The 19,197-nt window shown below is 43.5% G+C and overlaps 1 protein-coding gene across 3 annotated transcripts in view; it reads right to left on the bottom strand.

The window, feature by feature from the left end:
- Positions 1-13,890: 13,890 nt before the first annotated feature.
- Smim17 (small integral membrane protein 17) overlaps positions 13,891-19,197 on the bottom strand; it is a 32,835-nt gene continuing 27,528 nt past the window's right edge. For all 3 annotated transcript variants that reach the window (XM_013124959.3, XM_040734032.1, XM_005085648.4), the window contains one exon: positions 13,891-16,711. In XM_013124959.3, coding sequence (XP_012980413.1) covers positions 16,601-16,711 — 111 coding nt within the window. In that variant the 3' untranslated portion in view covers positions 13,891-16,600. The remainder of the gene's footprint in view (positions 16,712-19,197) is intronic.

Raw genomic sequence — 19,197 nt, 5'->3', positions numbered from 1 at the left:
ATGTGATCAGCCACCCAGACTCCTGGTGCCACGCCTTTAGCGCCATGACAGACGGTGTCTCTTCCTTAGCTGTCAGCTGATTTTCATCAATTGCCCACTCACAACAAGAAGAAAATGAGCTAATCTACCCCGAGAGGACTGACTGCCTCACACCTTGCAGGTGACCCGTCCCAAGCTTCTTGGAGTAAGATGTGTCTCCAACTTTCACAGCATACCCTTCCCAACACTCAAAGAACTGCTCTGGGATATTCCTTCTGTCACTGTGGCTTTGTTTTGCTCTCATTGGTTAGTAATAAGGCTGATTTGGCCTATAGAGAGGCAGAGTAAGGCTAAGTGGGAAACCCAAACTGAAAAGACACAGAGGAAGAAGGCTTGAGTCAAGAGATTCCAGCCAGATGCCAGAGAAACAAGATGCTCTGGTAAAACCACCAGCCATGTGGCAAATGCAGCTCAATACAAATTGTTTAGTTTAGTTTGTAAGAGCTAGTTAGTAATAAGTCTGCGCTATAGAATGAGCATTTTGTAATTAATATAAGCTTTTGTGTGACTGATTGGAACCTGGTGTTCAGGACAAAAGAAAAACTGCTTCCATTTACAAACAACTGCAATTTTTTTGTAGTTCTGAGATCTCTTTCCAGATTGGCAAGAGGGTAAGTCAGTGATCCAGAACACTTAGACACTTGGAGTTTTAACAATAAACTCATTTGTGTTGTTTGAATCACTGACACTGCCCAGTTTCTACAGTGCTTTTCATCCTGTAAAACAGAAACCTTGTACCCAGTATTCACTCTTTAGTCTACTTCTTCATGCTGCTAGCAACTGTAATTCTCCTCTATGTGCCTAGCAATGTGGCTCTTTTGGGTAACCCATACATGTAGGAGGAACTGTACAGTGTTCATGTTTTATGTCCATGCATTATGCTCACTCTGACATCAAAGTCCAGTATTATAATAACATATATCAAAGAAAGCATCTTCAACAAATGGTGCTGGCATAACTGGAGGCTGGCATGTAGAAGAATGCGGATCGATCCATGTTTATCGCCATGCACAAAACTTAAGTCCAAATGGATCAAAGACCTCAACATAAATCCAGCCACACTGAACCTCTTAGAAGAGAAAGTGGGTGGTACCCTTGAGTGAATTGGTACAGGAGACAGCTTCCTGAACATAACACCAGTATCACAGACAGTGAGATCAACAATTAATAAATGGGACCTCCTGAAACTGAGAAGCTTCTGTAAGGCAAAGGACACAGTCAGCAAGACAAAAAGGCAGCCCACAGAATGGGGAAAAAATATTCACTAACCCCATATCTGACAGAGGGCTAATCTCCAAAATTTACACAGAACTCAAGCAGCAAGACCCCAAAACACCAAAGGAACCAGTTAAAAAGTGGGCTGCAGAACTAAATAGAGAATTTTCAATAGAGGAGTCTAAAATGGCTGAGAGGCACTTGAGAAAGTACTCAACATCCTTAGCCATCCAGGATGCAAATCAAAACAACTCTGAGATACCATCTCACTCCTGTCAGAATGGCTAAAATCAAAACACCAACGACAATTTATGCTGGAGAGGATGTGGTAAAAGGGGAACACTCCTCCATTGCTGGTGGGAGTGTCAACTTGTTCAGCCACTTTGGAAATCAGTATGAAGATTCCTCAGAAAAATGGGAATAAACCTACCACAAGACCCAGCAACTCCACTCTTAGGCATATATCCAAAAGATGCCCATCCATACAACAAGGATGTCTGTTCCACTATGTTCATAGCAGCATTATTTGTAATAGCCAGAACTTGGAACTAACCTAGATGCCCCTCAACTGAAGAGTGGATAAAGAAAATGTGGTACATTTACACAATGGAGTACTATTCAGCGGAAAAAAACAATGGAATCCTGAGATTTGCAGGCAAATGGATAGCACTAGAAGAAACCGTCCTGAGTGAGGTTACCCAGTCACAAAAAGAGACTCATGGCATGTTGATGTGGGAAGTCCTGTGATTATGTCAATAAAGCACTGTTGGGCCAATAGGGAACCAAGATAGGTGGGACTAGGAGTCCAGGAGGACTCTGGGTAGGAGAAACACAGAAAGTCAAGATGTAACGCCATGGGGTAGGAAGCCCAGAACTATTCTCCGGTAAGAGAAATACTTAGATTAACAATTATGGGGTAATTACTTAAGTCAGAGCTAGCCAGTAAGAAACAGGCAAGGCCAACAGCTTCATAATTAATATAGCCTCCTGTGTGTTTATTTGGGACTGATGCGGCTCTGGAACCAGGCTGGCGGGAAGGCTTCTCTCAAGGAAAAAGCTTCCCTTTACAAATGGTGATCAGGAGTGGGATGATGAATTTCCATGCAGAATGACAAAAGCTTTAAAGGAATTTTAGAAACAGAAGAACGGAGAGAAGCACAGATTTTTGGTAGCAGCATTTTCTCAGGTGAGCTCTGTTCTCCGTTTTACTAGCGACAAGCAGAGACTCACTCGGTGTGCTTAAGGGAGTCTTCCTCAGCATTAAAAAAACCAGCAAGGTTGTTTTAAGAGGCTCTGCTAACAATGAAAGGTGTGTACGTACAGCTGGAAGTGGCAGTGACCACATCTCCAAGCCGGCAGCTGGAGTCACGCTTACGCCCACCATCTTGGAATAACGGCAGTTTTAAACAGCCACGGTTTTAACAGATAAGACACGAGGCCAGAAAAACATAAAGATTTACGGTAAAGTCAGACTTGGATGAAGAAAAACCTCTAAAGGTTTACAGTGTGTTTAAAAATATACGTAAGATTGAGAGAGAAAACGAAAAGGCATAGTGGAAAATAGAGAAGCTAGGCTGTGGTGGCGTGCGCCGGTAGGAATTGCTGCAGAGGCAGAGGCAAGCAGATTTCCAAAGAGAAACCCTGTCTCAGCGAAAAAGAAATAAAAATAAAAGAAATAGAGTAATAATAGATAAATAAATAAGCCACGTAAAGATGGAAAATACACTGAGAGTCTGGATACTGTATGCTATTGTGTTTTTCAGTTTTTTGATTGCTCAGGAAGGAACAACTGCTAAAGTACACTTGATTATAAATGCTGCTGAATTAATTCAACTTATATCTTTTGAAAATGCCTTGACTTCAAAATTTAAGTATAAGGATATGTTACTTGGGAAAGGAGATTTCATTTATGTTTCTACAGAAAATGAAAAGCTGAAGATTCCTTCCAGGCTTCTGTGGTTTGATGAACCAAGATCCCCGGAAGCAGTGGACCAAGTGTTCCAACAACTGAAACAGCTAAGATGATGCAGTCTTACAGACCCTAAAACTAAGGACTTATACAGGTTTCTGAGTTTTGTCATGATCCCCATGGTATGAACAGCGCCCCCTTCCAGCATGAAGCAGTTTGGAATGAGCGACGTCCTAATTCCCATCTTGTTTATAAACCTTTGTTTTCATTTAAATGGGATTGTTTATAATTGGTTAATGATCACAACCAATCTCTTTTTAATGGTAAAAAGGGGAATTGTGGTATGGGTATGTTTTTTCATTTATTGATACAAACTCAAGGTCAATTTTGTGATGTGTATATTTCTCCTCCTGATTAAGTATTGTGCTTATACTGATCTTTTAAAATGTAATGCATAATTAAATACAGATTACAGATAGTTACTTATAATAGTCAGAATTTATAGTTAGGTAAGTTAGGTTTTCTAGATATACAGAAATATATTTGAGATAGATAGACAGTCTTCAAACCTCTCAAAGACCTTCAGAAAATGGCATTTAAAATGGTTTAGGGTTTTTCTTGACAATGGGAAATGTCTGCTCCTGGCAGCACCAATTACGCCTGAGAGGAAGAAGGGCATCGAAGAAACTTGTTATGGAGTTTGCTTTCAACATGGCAAGATTAGCCATTTGGGCAAGAAACTGCTCTTGCCTGTACTGCTTGACTGTTGTTGTATATTCTGGACATGCAGGACCCACAGGAAAGTGACTGCTGAACTCAGTCTTACAGGGTTCCTGCTTCATGAAAGAGTCTAAGAGACTTTCTGCAGGACAAAGAAAAATGACTGACAGACTGCAAATGCAGATGGACAGTTTGAAATTTCCTGCTTTGCTGAGAAGTGTTCCAGACACATTGTGGCCTACGGGCTGAAGATGGATGCCTCAACGTTACAGAGGAACTTTGGGTGACTGTCCAGGCAGTAAGATGTCTCTGTCAATCCTAGTGTTTATATATTATTCTTCTGCGGTCTTTGATGGAGTTAAGACAGATAGTTATAATTATAGTTTTCCTTAGTTATGATAAAATATAAGCTACATATAGAACTTTGGACTCACAAGGATGGGATGGATGATATTTTCTTGAAATCTTGCTAAAATATTGTAACTGTGTTCTTACTTGATAACTGTTCTTTTATATATAATTTGACGATGTTAAAGTTAAGACCTTTCTTTTTGTTTAGACAGAAAAGAGGAGATGATGTGGGAAGTCCTGTGATTATGTCAATAAAGCACTGTTGGGCCAATAGGGAACCAAGATAGGTGGGACTAGGAGTCCAAGAGGACTCTGGGTAGGAGAAACACAGAGAGTCAAGATGTAACGCCATAGGGTAGGAAGCCCGGAACTATTCTCCGGTAAGAGAAATACTTAGATTAACAATTATGGGGTAAATACTTAAGTCAGAGCTAGCCAGTAAGAAACAAGCAAGGCCAAAAGCTTCATAATTAATACAGTGTCTTGTGTGTTTTTTGGGGACTACAATGCGGCAGAGCCCAGGCGACTGGTGGGTGATAAACCAAAGCAGCTAGCAAGGAAAGTCTTCTCTTTACAGCATGTACTCTCTCATATATGGATTTTAGACATAGATCTGGGGAGTGCCAACCTACAATCCCATGGCCAAAGAGTTTGGGAAACAGAACCTTCATTCAGTGGCTGATGGAAGAAGAGGCAGACTCCCGTGGCTAAGCACTGAGCTGGACTCAAGAAATCCAGTGACAGAGATGGAGGACTGATGACCAAAGGGATTAAGACTGGGCTGATTTAACCCCCAGAAACAGCTGACCTGACAAAGGTTAACTCTTGAATCCCAGGCATCAGCCTGGGAATCCAGCATAGGACTGATCAAGACCCCCTGAATGAGGGTGTCAGTGAGGAGGCCTAGGTATTCTATTGAGCTTTGGGTAGTAGATCAGTATTTATCCCAGGTATACAAATGGACTTTGGATTCCCATCCAACAATGTGAGATGCACTCTCACCCTGGACTCTTGGGGAAGGGTCTAGGCCCCGTCCTAGATGAAATGATAGACTATGGACACCCCCATAGAGGGCCTCGCCCTCCCTGGGGAAATGAGGGGATGTTGGGGGGAGGGCACGGGAGGAGGGGAGGGAAATGGAGAGGGACCTGGAACTGACTTGTGAAGCAACCTTGTTTCTAATTGAAATTGAAATTTAAAAATAAATAATAATAAAAAAGAATTTCTTTCCTTTTAATGGCTAGATAATCACACATTACATGAATTTATTCCATTTTCTTCATTCAACTTCTGTAAATAGATTCAATGTTAAAAATCACAGGTTGGGCTGTGGTGGTGCACTCCTTTAATTCCAGCACTAGGGAGGCAGAGGCAGGTGGATGTCTATGAGTTCTAGGCTAACCTGGTCTACAGAGGAAGTTCCAGGACAGCTCTGTAGAGAAACCCTGTCTCAAAAACAAACAAAAAAATTGAAATCTCTCTGGCCCACAGAGTGAGTTCAAAACCAGCCAGGGTAACTTATGGAAAGACTATCTCAAAACAAAAATAAAGCGGCATGGATGCAGACTTGTCTTTTGGGTCCCCTGATTTGAATTCCTTTGTGTCTTAGATCTTTTTTTGATCAATGCTGTGTGGTACTCATTGCTTTTAGATGCCCTTAAATTACAAGTCTGTAGGGTTGGTGCAAAGTCTAGTTGAAGCCCACAGATAAGAGACCAATTTCTAGGACCTAATAGTCTCTGGTGACAGGTATTATGGTGGTTGTTTCTATTTGAAAAGACTCAGCTTACCAAATTGAGTATGTCTGACAGAAATGCGTCATTGTAAGACTTCAGGTAAATGAACTAACCACAGAGAGGAAGGTTTGAGGGAGACTTGGGCTAAAATCTTGGCAGCAAGGCTAATATTCTGGTGGTGCATGCTTCTTCTCGTGACAGGACTTGGAAGTTGGAGGCAGGAGGAATCAGGTGTTCAAGGTCATTCTCAGCTACATGTGAAGTTCAAAGCCAACCTGGGCCACACAGGATCCTGTCTCGAGACAACCAATAATTCTGCTTACATCAATACTATTTATGAAAGCATTTCTCCTATAAATGTGTCCTTAGTATTAAAACTAATTGAGTCTTGCTGCTTTATTCTGTGTCTCCGTCACTGTTCCATAGTGAGGAGACACTACGACTAAGGCAGCTCCTATGAAAGAAGACACTTAGTTGGGGGCTAGCTTACAGCTTCAAAGGTTTAGTACAGTATCATTATGGTGGGAAACACAGGGGGAGCATGGTGGCTCTCGTGGCCCTGGAGTGTAGCAGAGAGCCACATCCTGATCCACAGGCAGAGAGAGAGAGAGAGAGAGAGAGAGAGAGAGAGAGAGAGAGAGAGAGAGAGAGAGACCTGGGGAGGTGTTAAGAAGTAACATCTACTCATTCCAGACAGAATCAATGGCAGATCAAAGTAAGGATACCACCAAAGACCAACTTGGTGAACCTGTGAGTTTTACTGAGGTTACTTGCGGGGATAGAAATGACTCAAAGACAGCTTGCATCAACAGAAGCCTACCCAAGCATGGGTGATGGTGCATGAGGCCAGGGATTCTGGAACTCACTCTACACCTTTGCAGCAACTTGACAAATAAGTGTGTCTCTGAGGCACTTCAGCCTGATATGAGCATCCACCAGTTCTCAACCTTCCTAATGCTGTGACCCTTTAATACAGTTCCTCATGTTGTAGTGACCCCCATCATTAAATTATTTGTGTTGCTATTTCATAACTGTAACTTTACTCCTTTTATAAACCATCATGAAAATATCTTATATTTCCAATGGTCTTTAATGACCTCTGTGAAGGGGTTGTTCAACCCCAAGGAGGTCTTAACCCACAGGTTGAGAATCACTGTTCTGTGCAGATCAGATTGTCACAGCGTGTCTCTAATCTGTCCTTACTGCTTGTGTATGCTTGAGCAGGGCAGCCTAGGGCATTTGGTCAGTGTCAAGGACTTCCTGAAACTTTTGAGTTGTTTACTTCCTGGATGCTATATATATATATATATATATATGTATGTATGTATGTATGTATGTATGTATGTATGTATATATGTATATCCCTCTGTCTCTGTCTGTCTGTCTGCCTCTGTGTGTGTGTGTGTGTGTGTGTGTGTGTGTGTGTGTGTGTGTGTGTGATGTCTGGTTTCTATTTTCATCTGCTGCAGGAGAAAGCATCTCTGATGATGGCTGAGCAAGGCATTGAGCTATGAGTGTAGCCGAATGTCATCACTTTTTAAATGTTTTATTTTACATGCATTGGTGTTTTACTATGGGAGTCAAGTCCCCTGAAACTGAAATTACAGACAATTGTGAGCTGCCTTGTGGGTGCTGGAAATTAAGCCTAGGTCCTTTGGAAGAGCAGTCAATGCTCTTAACCTCTGCGCCATCTCTTCAGCCCCATGAGGAGTCACTTTAATAATACCACCCCTTTTTTTTTAAGAACAGTTATTTGGTTTTATCTTAGGTTCCTGGACTATCTCGTCTCAGGTTCTTGGTCATCCAAGCAGTGTTGAGTACAGGTTCCTGTGGTGATTTTTTTTTATGATCTAATAAAGCTTGCCTGGAGATCAGAATGCTAAGCTAGCCACAGCCATAGAAGCTGGGCAGTGGTGGTTCACACCTTTAATCCCAGGACTCCAGACAGAGGCAGACTGAGCTCTGTAAATTCAAGGCCACCCAGGGCTACATGAGAGTAAATCATTCTAAAAGAGAAACACAGCTCACGCCTTTAATCCTAGCACTAGAGAGGTATATAAGATAGGAGCAGGCACTCGGGATTCAATCTGCAATTAGTCTCCAGCCACGTTCAGGACAGGATCCCCTCAGCCTTGGTAGAGGTTAGAGCTCCCTGGTGGCTTGGCTAGCTTTGCTTTCTGATCTCGAGGCAAGCTTTATTAGGTCGTAAACAATATATCACCACAGGTTCCATCGCATGGATGGGCCGTTAGTCAAATCAGTAATTGGCTGGTTTCCCCCACAAGCTCTGGGCCACCACTGCCCTAGCACATTTGACACCATTGGAGATCCAAGGGTTTGTGTTACATTTCTCCTACACAGAATGCAGAGTTCCTTCCTGTCCCAAAGACCATGGAACACAGGGTTGAAGGCCCTGTGTAGGCAACAGCCTGACTTCTCCATATTCAATCAGTTGTGTAGGTGTTGTCCTCAGGCCAAGAAAAAAACAACTCGAGGCATCTTAGAGGTTCCTTTGTAGGGCTTTTTAAAGATTTTATCTAATTAATTTTTATTTATATATTTTCTCTTTTTATCCTGCAGGTGCTTCATGTATATATTAGGGCTTTCTTTTCTTTTATTTCTTTTTCTTTTTGTTTTGTTTTGTTTTAGAGACAGGGTTTCTCTATGTAGACTTGGCTGTCCTGGAACTCATTCTGTAGTCCAGGCTGACATTGACCTCACTTGAGATCCGCCTGCCTCTGCCTCCTAAGTGCTGAGATTAAAGGCGTGTGCCACCACCACCCTGCTCAGTTTCATTTTTTATAGGATTCCTGAAATGTGCAAATGAGTGGATCTCTGTTTCTTGTGCCTTCTTTTGGGGGGCTTTTCTTTCTGTTTGTTTGTTTTGCTTTATTCTGATGTGTCAGTTTTTCTTTTATATTTTATTATTATCCCTTAGAAGCCTATTTGTTTTCCTTTTTTGTTTTCTGTTTTGAGGGGTTTTGTTTGTTTGTTTGTTTTATTTTTGGTTTTGGTTTGGTTTTTTGGTTTTTTGAGACGGGTTTTCTCTGTGTAGCCCTGGCTGCGCTGTAACTCACTTTGTAGTCCAGGCTGGCCTGGAACTCACAGAGATCCGCCTGCCTCTGCCTCCCAAGTGCTGGGATTAAAGGCGTGCGCCACCACCCGGTACCTGTTTGTTTTCTAATAAGAGACTGAAAATGGGCAGATTCAGGGAGAGGAGGTGGGAAGGAACTGGGAAAAGTAGAGGGAGGGGAAACCATAATCAGAACATTTTATGTGAAGAAAAAAATCTGTTTTCAATAAAAGGGGGGAAAAGAAATGTCACACCTGGATTACATTCCTGTGAGCATTTAGAGCCATCAAAACAATCACATGAGCTGGGAGAGATGACTCAGCTGTTAAGAGCACTGGCTGGTCTTCCAGAGGACCTGGGTTCAAGTCCCAGCACCCACATGGTGACACACAACTGTCTGTAACCCCGGATCCAGGTGACCTGACACCCTCGCACTCAGACATACATGCAGGCAAAACACTAATACACATAAAAATAAATAAATTTTTAAAAATCACATAGCTTCACAACTAGCTAACATCATTTACCAAGACTGTTAAATATCTGCCTTCTGGGTCACCAAGATGGCTCAGTGGTTAAAAGAGCTTGCCACCAAGTCTGTTGACCTAGATTTGGCCCCACAGAGGGGAAAAGAGATCCACACTGTTAGATCAGGGTTGATGGAGGCAATGTGGAAATAAAAGAAGCAGACAGACATGCCCAGAAGCAGAATTGTTCTTTTTATCCAGACAACTGAAGGGCGGAGCCTCTCCATGGGTGTGGAGACCATACAGGGGGCACGGGGTGCTTGGAGCTACCCTGCAATCTCAGAGCGGAAGATGCCACTCAAAGAGGTGTGCTCTTATTAGAAAATTCAGAGACCTGACAGCCCACAGGTGTCATCAGTCAAGTCTGCTTCCCTACCCAGAGCTGCTCAGCCACCTGAGGTTTTCAGGTCATTAACCCTCCACACGGTGCAGTGGCTGGCTCCCTCTCATACACACGCACGCACGCACACACGCACGCACGCACACGCACGCACGCACGCACACACACACGCACGCACGCACGCACGCACAAGCTCATACTCAGTAAGTAAATGTTTTAATTTTTTAACATCTCGATTCTTCGACAAAGGAAAACTACTACCCATTACCACAAGGACAGTAATTCTCAAACGCATTGGTGTGTCTCAGAATCACTGCGAATGATCAACAATGCATTATTTGATTTATATCTATGTCTATGTTCTGTATTATGAGCTGAAACGGAGAAATTTTCATACTTAAAAAAAGTACAAACCTAATATATAGCCGCACGAGATACTTTGAGCAGACAACAATTAACACCTCAAGAACAGCCCTTATTAATAGATGTGGCATTTATCAATCTTGCAAATCCCACCGATACAGTCCCCAGTAAAGGACAGTTGAATTCTCACATCTACTTTTCTATATCTATCGGGGGAGGGGGCCGTTGCCCATGTTGCATGCCCGTGGAGACCAGAGGACTACTTACAGACCTCAGCTCTCTCCCTCCACCACTAACTCAGGTCAACAGGCTTGGTTGTGATCACCCCCACCTCACCCCGCCCCCGCCCCCCACCCCCGCCATTCCATCATGCGGTCTCATATCTGCTTCCTAAATCAAACACATGCATTATTACATCCTGTGGGAAACTGGAAGTGACCTCTCCACCCCCCCACCCCACCCCCCCAAAAAAATCCAAGAGTTCTTAGAAGGAAAAAATAAACGGGGCTTGGAACCTGCTCGCAGGGATCCAGGCGCTATAAACCTTGTGGATTACTGCCCTAACCTATGCGGACAGCAGGCGTGAAATTGTAAACACAGACCAAGTGAGGGCGCAGGTGGGAAGCGGCTGGCTACACCGAGGGACGCGCGCACCACGGCCTCTGAGTCCTGCCAGGCGCTGAGCCGCTCACCCCTCCCCCGCCGCCCGGGCTCCCTCCTCATTCCCGGATCCTGAGCAAGCGTTGCCTGGGTAACCGGACCCGTTCCTCCATTCTCTCCTCTACAACGGAGAATACCGCACCCTCCCCTCTCCTGCCGGGCCCCTGGGGATCTGGACCCTCTAACAAGAAAGTCGGTGTTGGGGAGAAAGGGGCGCTGTGGTTCCAGGGCTTGAGAGATGCTCATAGCGTCCACCCATGGGGGGAAATGGCCATAAATTACCTTTTCCTGTTCAAAAGAAACGGGAAATTCTGGCACGTAACCCGTTCACCCCTGTCACCCAAAGGTAAGAGTCAGCGAGAAGGCTCCGTAGGGAAGGGGGTTTGCTGCCAGACCTAACAGCCTGAGATCTGTTCTCAGCACCCTCAAGATGGAAGGAGAAAACTGACGCCCACACGTTGTCCTCTGACACATGTGCCGGCCCCCCCGAATAAATAATAGAATAGCACGCTATCAGGATTTGGATAAACTGTAACCTTGTGCACTGTGCGTGGGAACGTGACGCGTTGCCTTCACTGTGGAAAACATCACCGGGCCCCATCAAAAATATTCTAAAATACTTAAAATCATTAGAAAGATAAAGGTTAACGGCTGGGCTATTTTATTACGCTTAGAAAATAAATTTTAACCACTGTGCTCAAGCGTTTCATCTAAAAAAAATTTTAAAGCATCTTCGGGTTCCGTTTATGTTGTACTTATTTTTTCCCCATTAAATTTAATTTTGAATGGCAAGCCTTGTTTCCTTGTCCCTTATTAAACAGTGCCATCTCGTGGCGAGAGGGGCAGTTGCAGCTCGCATACCAGAAGAGAAAATCAGATACATTTAATTAGATTGTTTCAAGAACCTTGAAACACCTCCTCCTCCCGGCTCTCAGAAAGGACGGATTTGTGCTGCTCTCAGCCTTGAACTCACAGCAGCTGTGGTTATAACCTGCACAGGATCAAACCAGCTAAAACTTCCAGCATGGCCTAGGTGTGGTGCTGCTTGCCTTTAATCCCAGGCAGAGGCAGAGGCAGGTGGGGTTGTGTGACTTGGAGGACAGGCTGGCCTCGAACTCAGAGATCCGTCTGCCACTGCCTCCCAAGTGCTGGGATTAAAGGCGTGTGCCACCACTGCCCGGCTCAGTGGGGTTTGTTGTTGTTGTTTAGTTTTTTGTTTTTTACTTATTTTTATTTTACATGCGTTGGTGTTTTGCACGTGTATGTGTCTGTGTGAGGTTGTTGGAACCCCTGGAACTGGAGTCACAGTCTTGAGCTGCCTTGTGGGTACTGGGAATTGAACCCAGGACCTCTGGAAGAGCAGCCAGTGCTCTTAACCGCTGGGCCATCTCTCCAGCCCCTCGTAGGTTCTTTTTCAAAGACACAAAGTGGGGAAGATGATGGGGAATATGTCGTGGGGGTGGGGCAAGCTGGAAGGAAGAAGGAATGGGAATGGATATTACCAATATACACTTCATGGGTGTGTGAATTCTTCGAAAACGTGATTGAGAGTTTGGGGAGGTAAACCAGCTGAGGAGGGGCTGCCACCTGGACGATGCGACCACCGGAAGAGGTGGCCAACCCCCTAAGACTGCAGCTGGGAGAGGGCTGACAGTCTCAGAAGCTGCAGAAGTGCCAGTGAATGAAAAGAAGAGGAAACACCCTGTTAACACTTTGGGTCCCTGGATTGAGCCAAATCTAACAGCAATTCCACCTCGGGTTTTAGTGTAACACGGACCCATAATAAATGTGCTCTCGTAACATGTTTATCAATACACTGATAAATTTAACATATTAACATGTAACCTGTCAATATATAATATATTAACTGTAAATAAATTATATATCAATTTCATATTAATTCTACACTTATATGATATGATGTATTATACTGCATACTAATTGTATAATACAGTTAATATATTAATCACTACGACATATAAATCATGTTAATTAAAAATTAATGCATTCATATATATAACAAAAAAAATCACGTATTTGAATTGTCTCTCGTTTCTAGCTAATAAAACCCCAACTACATAAAAGTAGACGTCTACATTCTTTTAAGCATCTGTTGGGTACAGTTACCCTGAGAGAGGCGAAAGGGGAGAGATCGTCTCATAAGTACTCCTGATCATTTCTGTAGCAACCCCAGGGAGGCGTTTGGAAACACTTTCACACGGTGCTGGAGAGATGGCTCAGCGGTAAAGACCACGTGCTGATGTTGCAGAGGACCCAGGTCCAGCTCCCGGGAGCTGCATCGTGTGGCTCACCGGCCCCGGTTACTTCGGTCCCCGCGTATCCGGCTCCCTTTCTGACCTCCGTGGGTATCACATACCGTGTAGCACACACAGACAAGCAGGTACGCACCTGCGCATATGCGCGTGCGCACGTAAATAAAAATACGAACACTCTGGGTGCTCGAGACATGGCTGCCCTTGCAGAGGACCTGGGTTTGGTCACAATTATCCGTAACTCCAGTTCCAGGGACTCCAACACCCTCTTCTGGCCTCTGTGGGCACCAGGGAAAACACAACACACAAAATAAAATAAGTACATCTAAAAAAAAAAAAAGAAAAGAAAATCCTTTTTTTTTTTTTTTTTTGGTTTTTCGAGACAGGGTTTCTCTGTGGCTTTGGAGGCTGTCCTGGAACTCGCTTGGTAGTCCAGGCTGGCCTCGAACTCACAGAGATCCGCCTGCCTCTGCCTCCCAAGTGCTGGGATTAAAGGCGTGTGCCACCAACGCCCGGCAAGAAAATCCTTTTAAAGCAAAATGGTGCAGTGGATATATTCTGTGCGTACACCCACAGAGGATTTGAAAAAGAGGGCATTCATACCAATTTACAATTGACAAGGAAACTTCCAGATTATCAAATTAGATAAAGGCAATCATTTTATGTGTAATAGAAGAGTCAGAATCAGGTTTTAACTGGCATTTATTGAGTGATTATTATATGCCTTGTCTGCCTGGTGTTTTACAATTGAAATTTATTAGGCAAATTATAACAGTTCTGGATTTGTTTGTATTGAATTAGACAGCTAGGGAGTACATAAAAAGTAAATATTATGAAAATATACTGGCAAATCAAAATAATGGATGCAGCAGTCCAAAGTCACGTAACAGGTGAATCTGGGGAGCGTGGCCGAAGAGTCGGAGTTGACAGACACACATGGTTCTCTATTCTACAAAGAGCTAATGTTCCTCTTAATTATCCGTGGAACAGTTACAAAGGCTGGGCATATCCTCGGCCATAGCTGAAGCTTTGCACATTGTATTAGAAGCAACTACATTACAGTTTACATTAGCACAGCATAAAAATTAGACAACTTTTCCCTTTTGCGTGGGGGGGATGTGTAGGTGGGTTGGTTGCACGCATGGGAGTGTGCAGGTGCCCACCCACGCATGTGCTTGTGGAAATCAGGACAGAACATGGGCTGCCTTCTCCCACTGCTATCCACCTTCCCCCTTGAGGCAGGGTCTCTCGCTGAACTGGAAACTTGCTTTGTTGGCTAAGTTGGTTGGCCGGAGAGCTCTGGCCATTGTCTCCACCAGATGCCACTAACGCTGAGGCTTCAACACAGACAGCTGCGTATTACACGGACCCTGGGCATTCAAACTCAGGTCCTCTCGCGTTTTCAGAGCAAGCGCGCTTGCCCCCTGAGCCGTCTTCCCGGCCCCTCCCATCCACCCCCACAAAAGTGTCGTTAAACAGAAAGCAAACTAACACACTTGTCACAACAAGCAAGGATGTCGATTAGATAATGTCAAAAACGTGGCCAAGGTTATATCCAAAAGGATGCTTCTATTATTAAATATGTTATTATTGCAAGTACAGAGAGAATTTAAGTATTCAGCTTAAAATGTGACACAAGAAATAAAGGTAGAACTAAACACTATATGTATTTTATAATTTAACATGTAAAAATTAAATAACAAATTAAAGAAGGGATGTAAATAAAGCCAAACACCAGATCTTTGGAAAAATAAGAAGAACCAGGTAAGTGTGTGGTTAAAACCAAGTAACAAGTAACCTCTAGAGACAAAAGGAGAACAGTGACAGGAAAAAAATGCAGAGAACCTTTTTGTTTAATTATAAAAATAGTGTTCATAATTAAGCCTATAATCTCAAAAGGTATACAGAATGAAGAACTCTCTAGAGAATAAAAGACTATTATAAATCATCAAAATGAATCCACAAAGTAAGAAACTATTCACAAGCTACCAATATAGAATTATCATAGTAATGACTAATAAATGAGTTATGATTACTCACACCTTTATCTAAACATTGCCTGAGATTTCCCCCCTCACAAATCTCAGAACTAATTACTGGTGAATTCTTTAAAAAATTTAAAGATTTATTTTTTAATTATATGTATGAGGAGAGGAATATGAGTATGTGCACATGAGTGTCATGCTCCCAGAGGCCAGAAGAGGGCGTCTGATCCCCTGGAGCTGGAGTTACAGGCAGTTGTGAGCTGTCGGATGTGTGTGTTAGAAGCAAATCGCAAGAGTGAAACTCACTCTACGCCACTGAGCCATCTCTCCAGCCACAGCAAATTCTCTTAAACCATCAAAGACCTGATATTTCTCACGCTACGGAAATTATTCAAAAGCATTAAAAAGTGTAAAAAGTTACCCAGCTCTCTCAGTGATGCAAGCTTAAACCATGAGACCAAAACTTCACAAAAATAGCACCAAATGAACACGTGAAGACAGAGGCAAGAGTCCTTACATAAAACAGCAAGAAAAAGAAGGCAGCATATGGAAGGACTATACATACTGAAGATGCTACGATGCTGAGGCTGGAGAGATGTTCAGCGCTAAGATCACTGGCTGCTCTTCCAAAGGACCCAGGTTCAATTCCCAGCACCCACACTGTAGTTCAAAACCATCTATAACTCCAGTTTTAAGGGATCCAACATCCTCTTCTGAACTCCACAGGCACCAGGCACACACTCGATACACAGACACACATGTAAGCAAAACATTAAACTGTAATATAATATTTTTAGAAGATGGAAGATGGTTCAACATTGACCCTAAGTTGCACATTTTTCACCTTCTCTGAAGAGATGTCTTCTTATTCATAATGTCTTACAATTAATACACATTTCTCTTTCTCAGCAATAAGGAAAATTCTCAGCAGTATACAAAATAATATGTGTTTTTACAATCAATGATGTATTCCTTCAATGATACATTTATTTAAATGAATTTCAGTAATGGAAAAAAAACTCATACTAAAAATTAACTCATGAAGCTGGAGAGACAGCTCAGCAGTCAAGGGTGCTTACTGCTCTTGCAGAGAACCAGAGTTCTGCTCCCAGCACCCATGTCAGGCAACTCACAACTGCCTACAACTCCAGCTGCAGGGATCAGACTCCCTCTGCTGGCCTCTGCAGGCACTGCACTCACAATAGCACATACACACACACAGAGACACACATACATAATTAAAACTAAATCTTTAAAATAAACAAATTAAAAATAATAATAGACTCATCTCCATGGATGCTTGAAAGGCATTTTGTAATGATCAGTACCCATTCCTGGTTTCTAGCCAGGAGGACAGTTCTTTAATGGGACACGGGGCTTAAGTTTCCATACAGTAGCTACCGTGACAGTTAAATGTGGAGCATCATGGGCATCCCAGTTAAAACCAAGAACAGGAACAGCACACACACTACCAACACGATGGTTGTTTGCTGTGGAGCTTTGGACCACTCCATAAAGCCCTGGAAGAAGAAGACAGAAAGAAAATATCAGCGCTGGACAAGAAGAGGTTAGCATCATTAACTGCTGGAAAATAAGACCCTGGGACTAGGAGTCTACCAGCAGGGAAGTTGTCTGAGTTTAAACTGCATTACAGAATAACCAGATAGCAGAGAACTATACGAAAGCCAGCAACACACCTGTGTTAAAAAATTTTTTTCAGAATAAAGAGATCGAATTTCAAAATATCACTTGGTATAGAAAACCTTAGCTTTGTGCCCCAGGTGTCCAGTTCTTGACCCAAACCCCCCAATTAAATTTCCAGCTGTCCATCTCATTGTGTAAACACACTCATTTGTAAGGATAATAGCCACCTTGAACTTCCTTGCACACTTGTGTTTTGTGTAAGTGCATGTTCACGTGTATATGACACACACATGTGTACATACACACATGTGTGCGTCCACATGCGGGTGGGGGTCTGAGGTTGGCATAAGCAATCTCCCTTAGTTGATCTCCACCTTATATACATTGAAGCGGGGTCTCTCGACTGAAGCTTGATGACATAGACTACTGTAGTTAGCCTGCCCGCAGCAGGGATCCCCAGTCTCCACCTTCCACATCCAGAGTGCTAGAATTAAATAAGTGCAGGTTGTCACATCCACCCAGCATTTGCTTGGGTGCTGGGAACCCAAATGCCATTCTTCATACTTGCTCTCCGCACTAAGCCGTCCCCCTAACCAGGCACGTTAAGTTTTACATGCCCCCCACCCTGCATATCCTAATATCTGCTCCTCACTAAAGAAGCGTGATATATACTCTGTGTCATTCCTTCAGATCCATCCAGTTCTAAAACACGGCATCATCCTTGACGATTTTCTTTCTCCACCCACATTTGAGGCACCAGCAAATACTGTTGACTTCAAAACATTTCCAGAGTTGACCACTTCCTCTTAGTCCCATCACTCTGACCAAAGACATCATAGCTGCATCCTCTGGTTCAGAAAAAAAAAAAAACATTTCTTTTCTTTTTTAATATTTATTTTAGTTTCTTTTTAAGCTTTCACTTCTAAAAATTTTTTTTATTGTACATGGTGTGGGGGAGGTTGCTTGCATGTATGTCTGTGTCCCATGTGCATGCCTGATGCCCGTGGAGGCCAAAAGAGGGAGCCTAATCCCCCAGAACTGGACCTTTGGATAGTTAGGAGCAGCCATGTGGTTGCTGTGCATTGAACCTGAGTCCTCTGGAAAAGCACCCAGCGTTGCCGGGCGTTGGTGGCGCATGCCTTTAATCCCAGCACTCAGGAGGCAGAGGCAGGCGGATCTCTGTGAGTTCGAGGCCAGCCTGGTCTACAGAGTGAGTTCCAGGACAGCCTCCAAAACAATACAGAGAAACCCTGTCTCAAAAAACAAAAACAAGAAAAGAAAGAAAGAAAGAAAGAAAGAAAGAAAGAAAGAAAGAAAGAAAGAAAGAAAGAAAGGAAAAGAAAAGCAGCCAGCGCCCTTGACTGCTGAGCCATCTCTCCAACCCAAGGTCGTGTTGAATTACACGTATGTATGTCTGTGGTGGTAGTGGATGATATGCACACAAATGCAGTGCCCACAGAGGCCAGAAGAGAGCACTGGGTCCCAGAACTGGAGTTACAGTCGACAAGGGTGCTGGGAACAGAACTCGGGTCCTCTGGAAGAGCAGAAAGGACTCTTGCCCACTGGGCCATCTCCCCAGCCTCAGATGCCTGCTTCTTAACTTCGCTTTTCTCTTCCCAGGTTAGACAGTGCTTTTGTTTTTGTTTTTTTATGGTCTAATTCTGAATATCTCCTACCGGCCAGTGTTTTCTCTGTTTGTTCACGGCTAGCAGTACTGTGCTGGGAGGCTTGGGGGGTGGGGACAGGGACTAATCACTAGAGCAGACCTATACAAATTTGTGATTCCTTGTGTCTTTTCTTCTTCATTTTTCCTAGGTGAAGAGCCTCGCCACACACTCCCACCCGCATTAACTGGACTGATGGACGAGACCCGTCTAAAATCATGAGCTGGAATAAATCTTGCCTCCTCCAACATCTTGTCAGGTGTTGTGTTAACAGTGAGATGAATGCTAACCTATACATTGTTCCTTCTGAAGATGAAGTGAATTTGAAAAAGAATAAAGATGGCCAATATGCATTAACATGGGTTGCATGTATGTCTTCTGTATTACCCTATTTAAGGAAAGCCCAGACTAGCTTCAATCCACTACATAGTTAAGAATGACCCTTGACCCACAGAAACAACTGACCTGAGCAAGTGGGAGCTCACGGACCCCAGACTGACAGCTGAGAACCAGCATAGGACAGAGCTAGGCCCCCTGAACGTGGGTGTCAGTTGGGAGACCTGGGAAGTCTATGGGGCCTCAGGCAGTGGAACCAGTATTTATCCCTAGTGTACAAATGAGCTTTGGGAGGCAATTCCCCATGGAGGGATACTCTCTCAGCCTAGATACACAGGGGGAGGACTTTGGTCCTGCCCCAA

Source organism: Mesocricetus auratus, unplaced genomic scaffold (assembly GCF_017639785.1).
Source record: "Mesocricetus auratus isolate SY011 unplaced genomic scaffold, BCM_Maur_2.0 Super-Scaffold_100037, whole genome shotgun sequence".
Taxonomy (NCBI): domain Eukaryota; kingdom Metazoa; phylum Chordata; class Mammalia; order Rodentia; family Cricetidae; genus Mesocricetus; species Mesocricetus auratus.
This window is presented reverse-complemented; position numbering and strand designations above follow the sequence as displayed.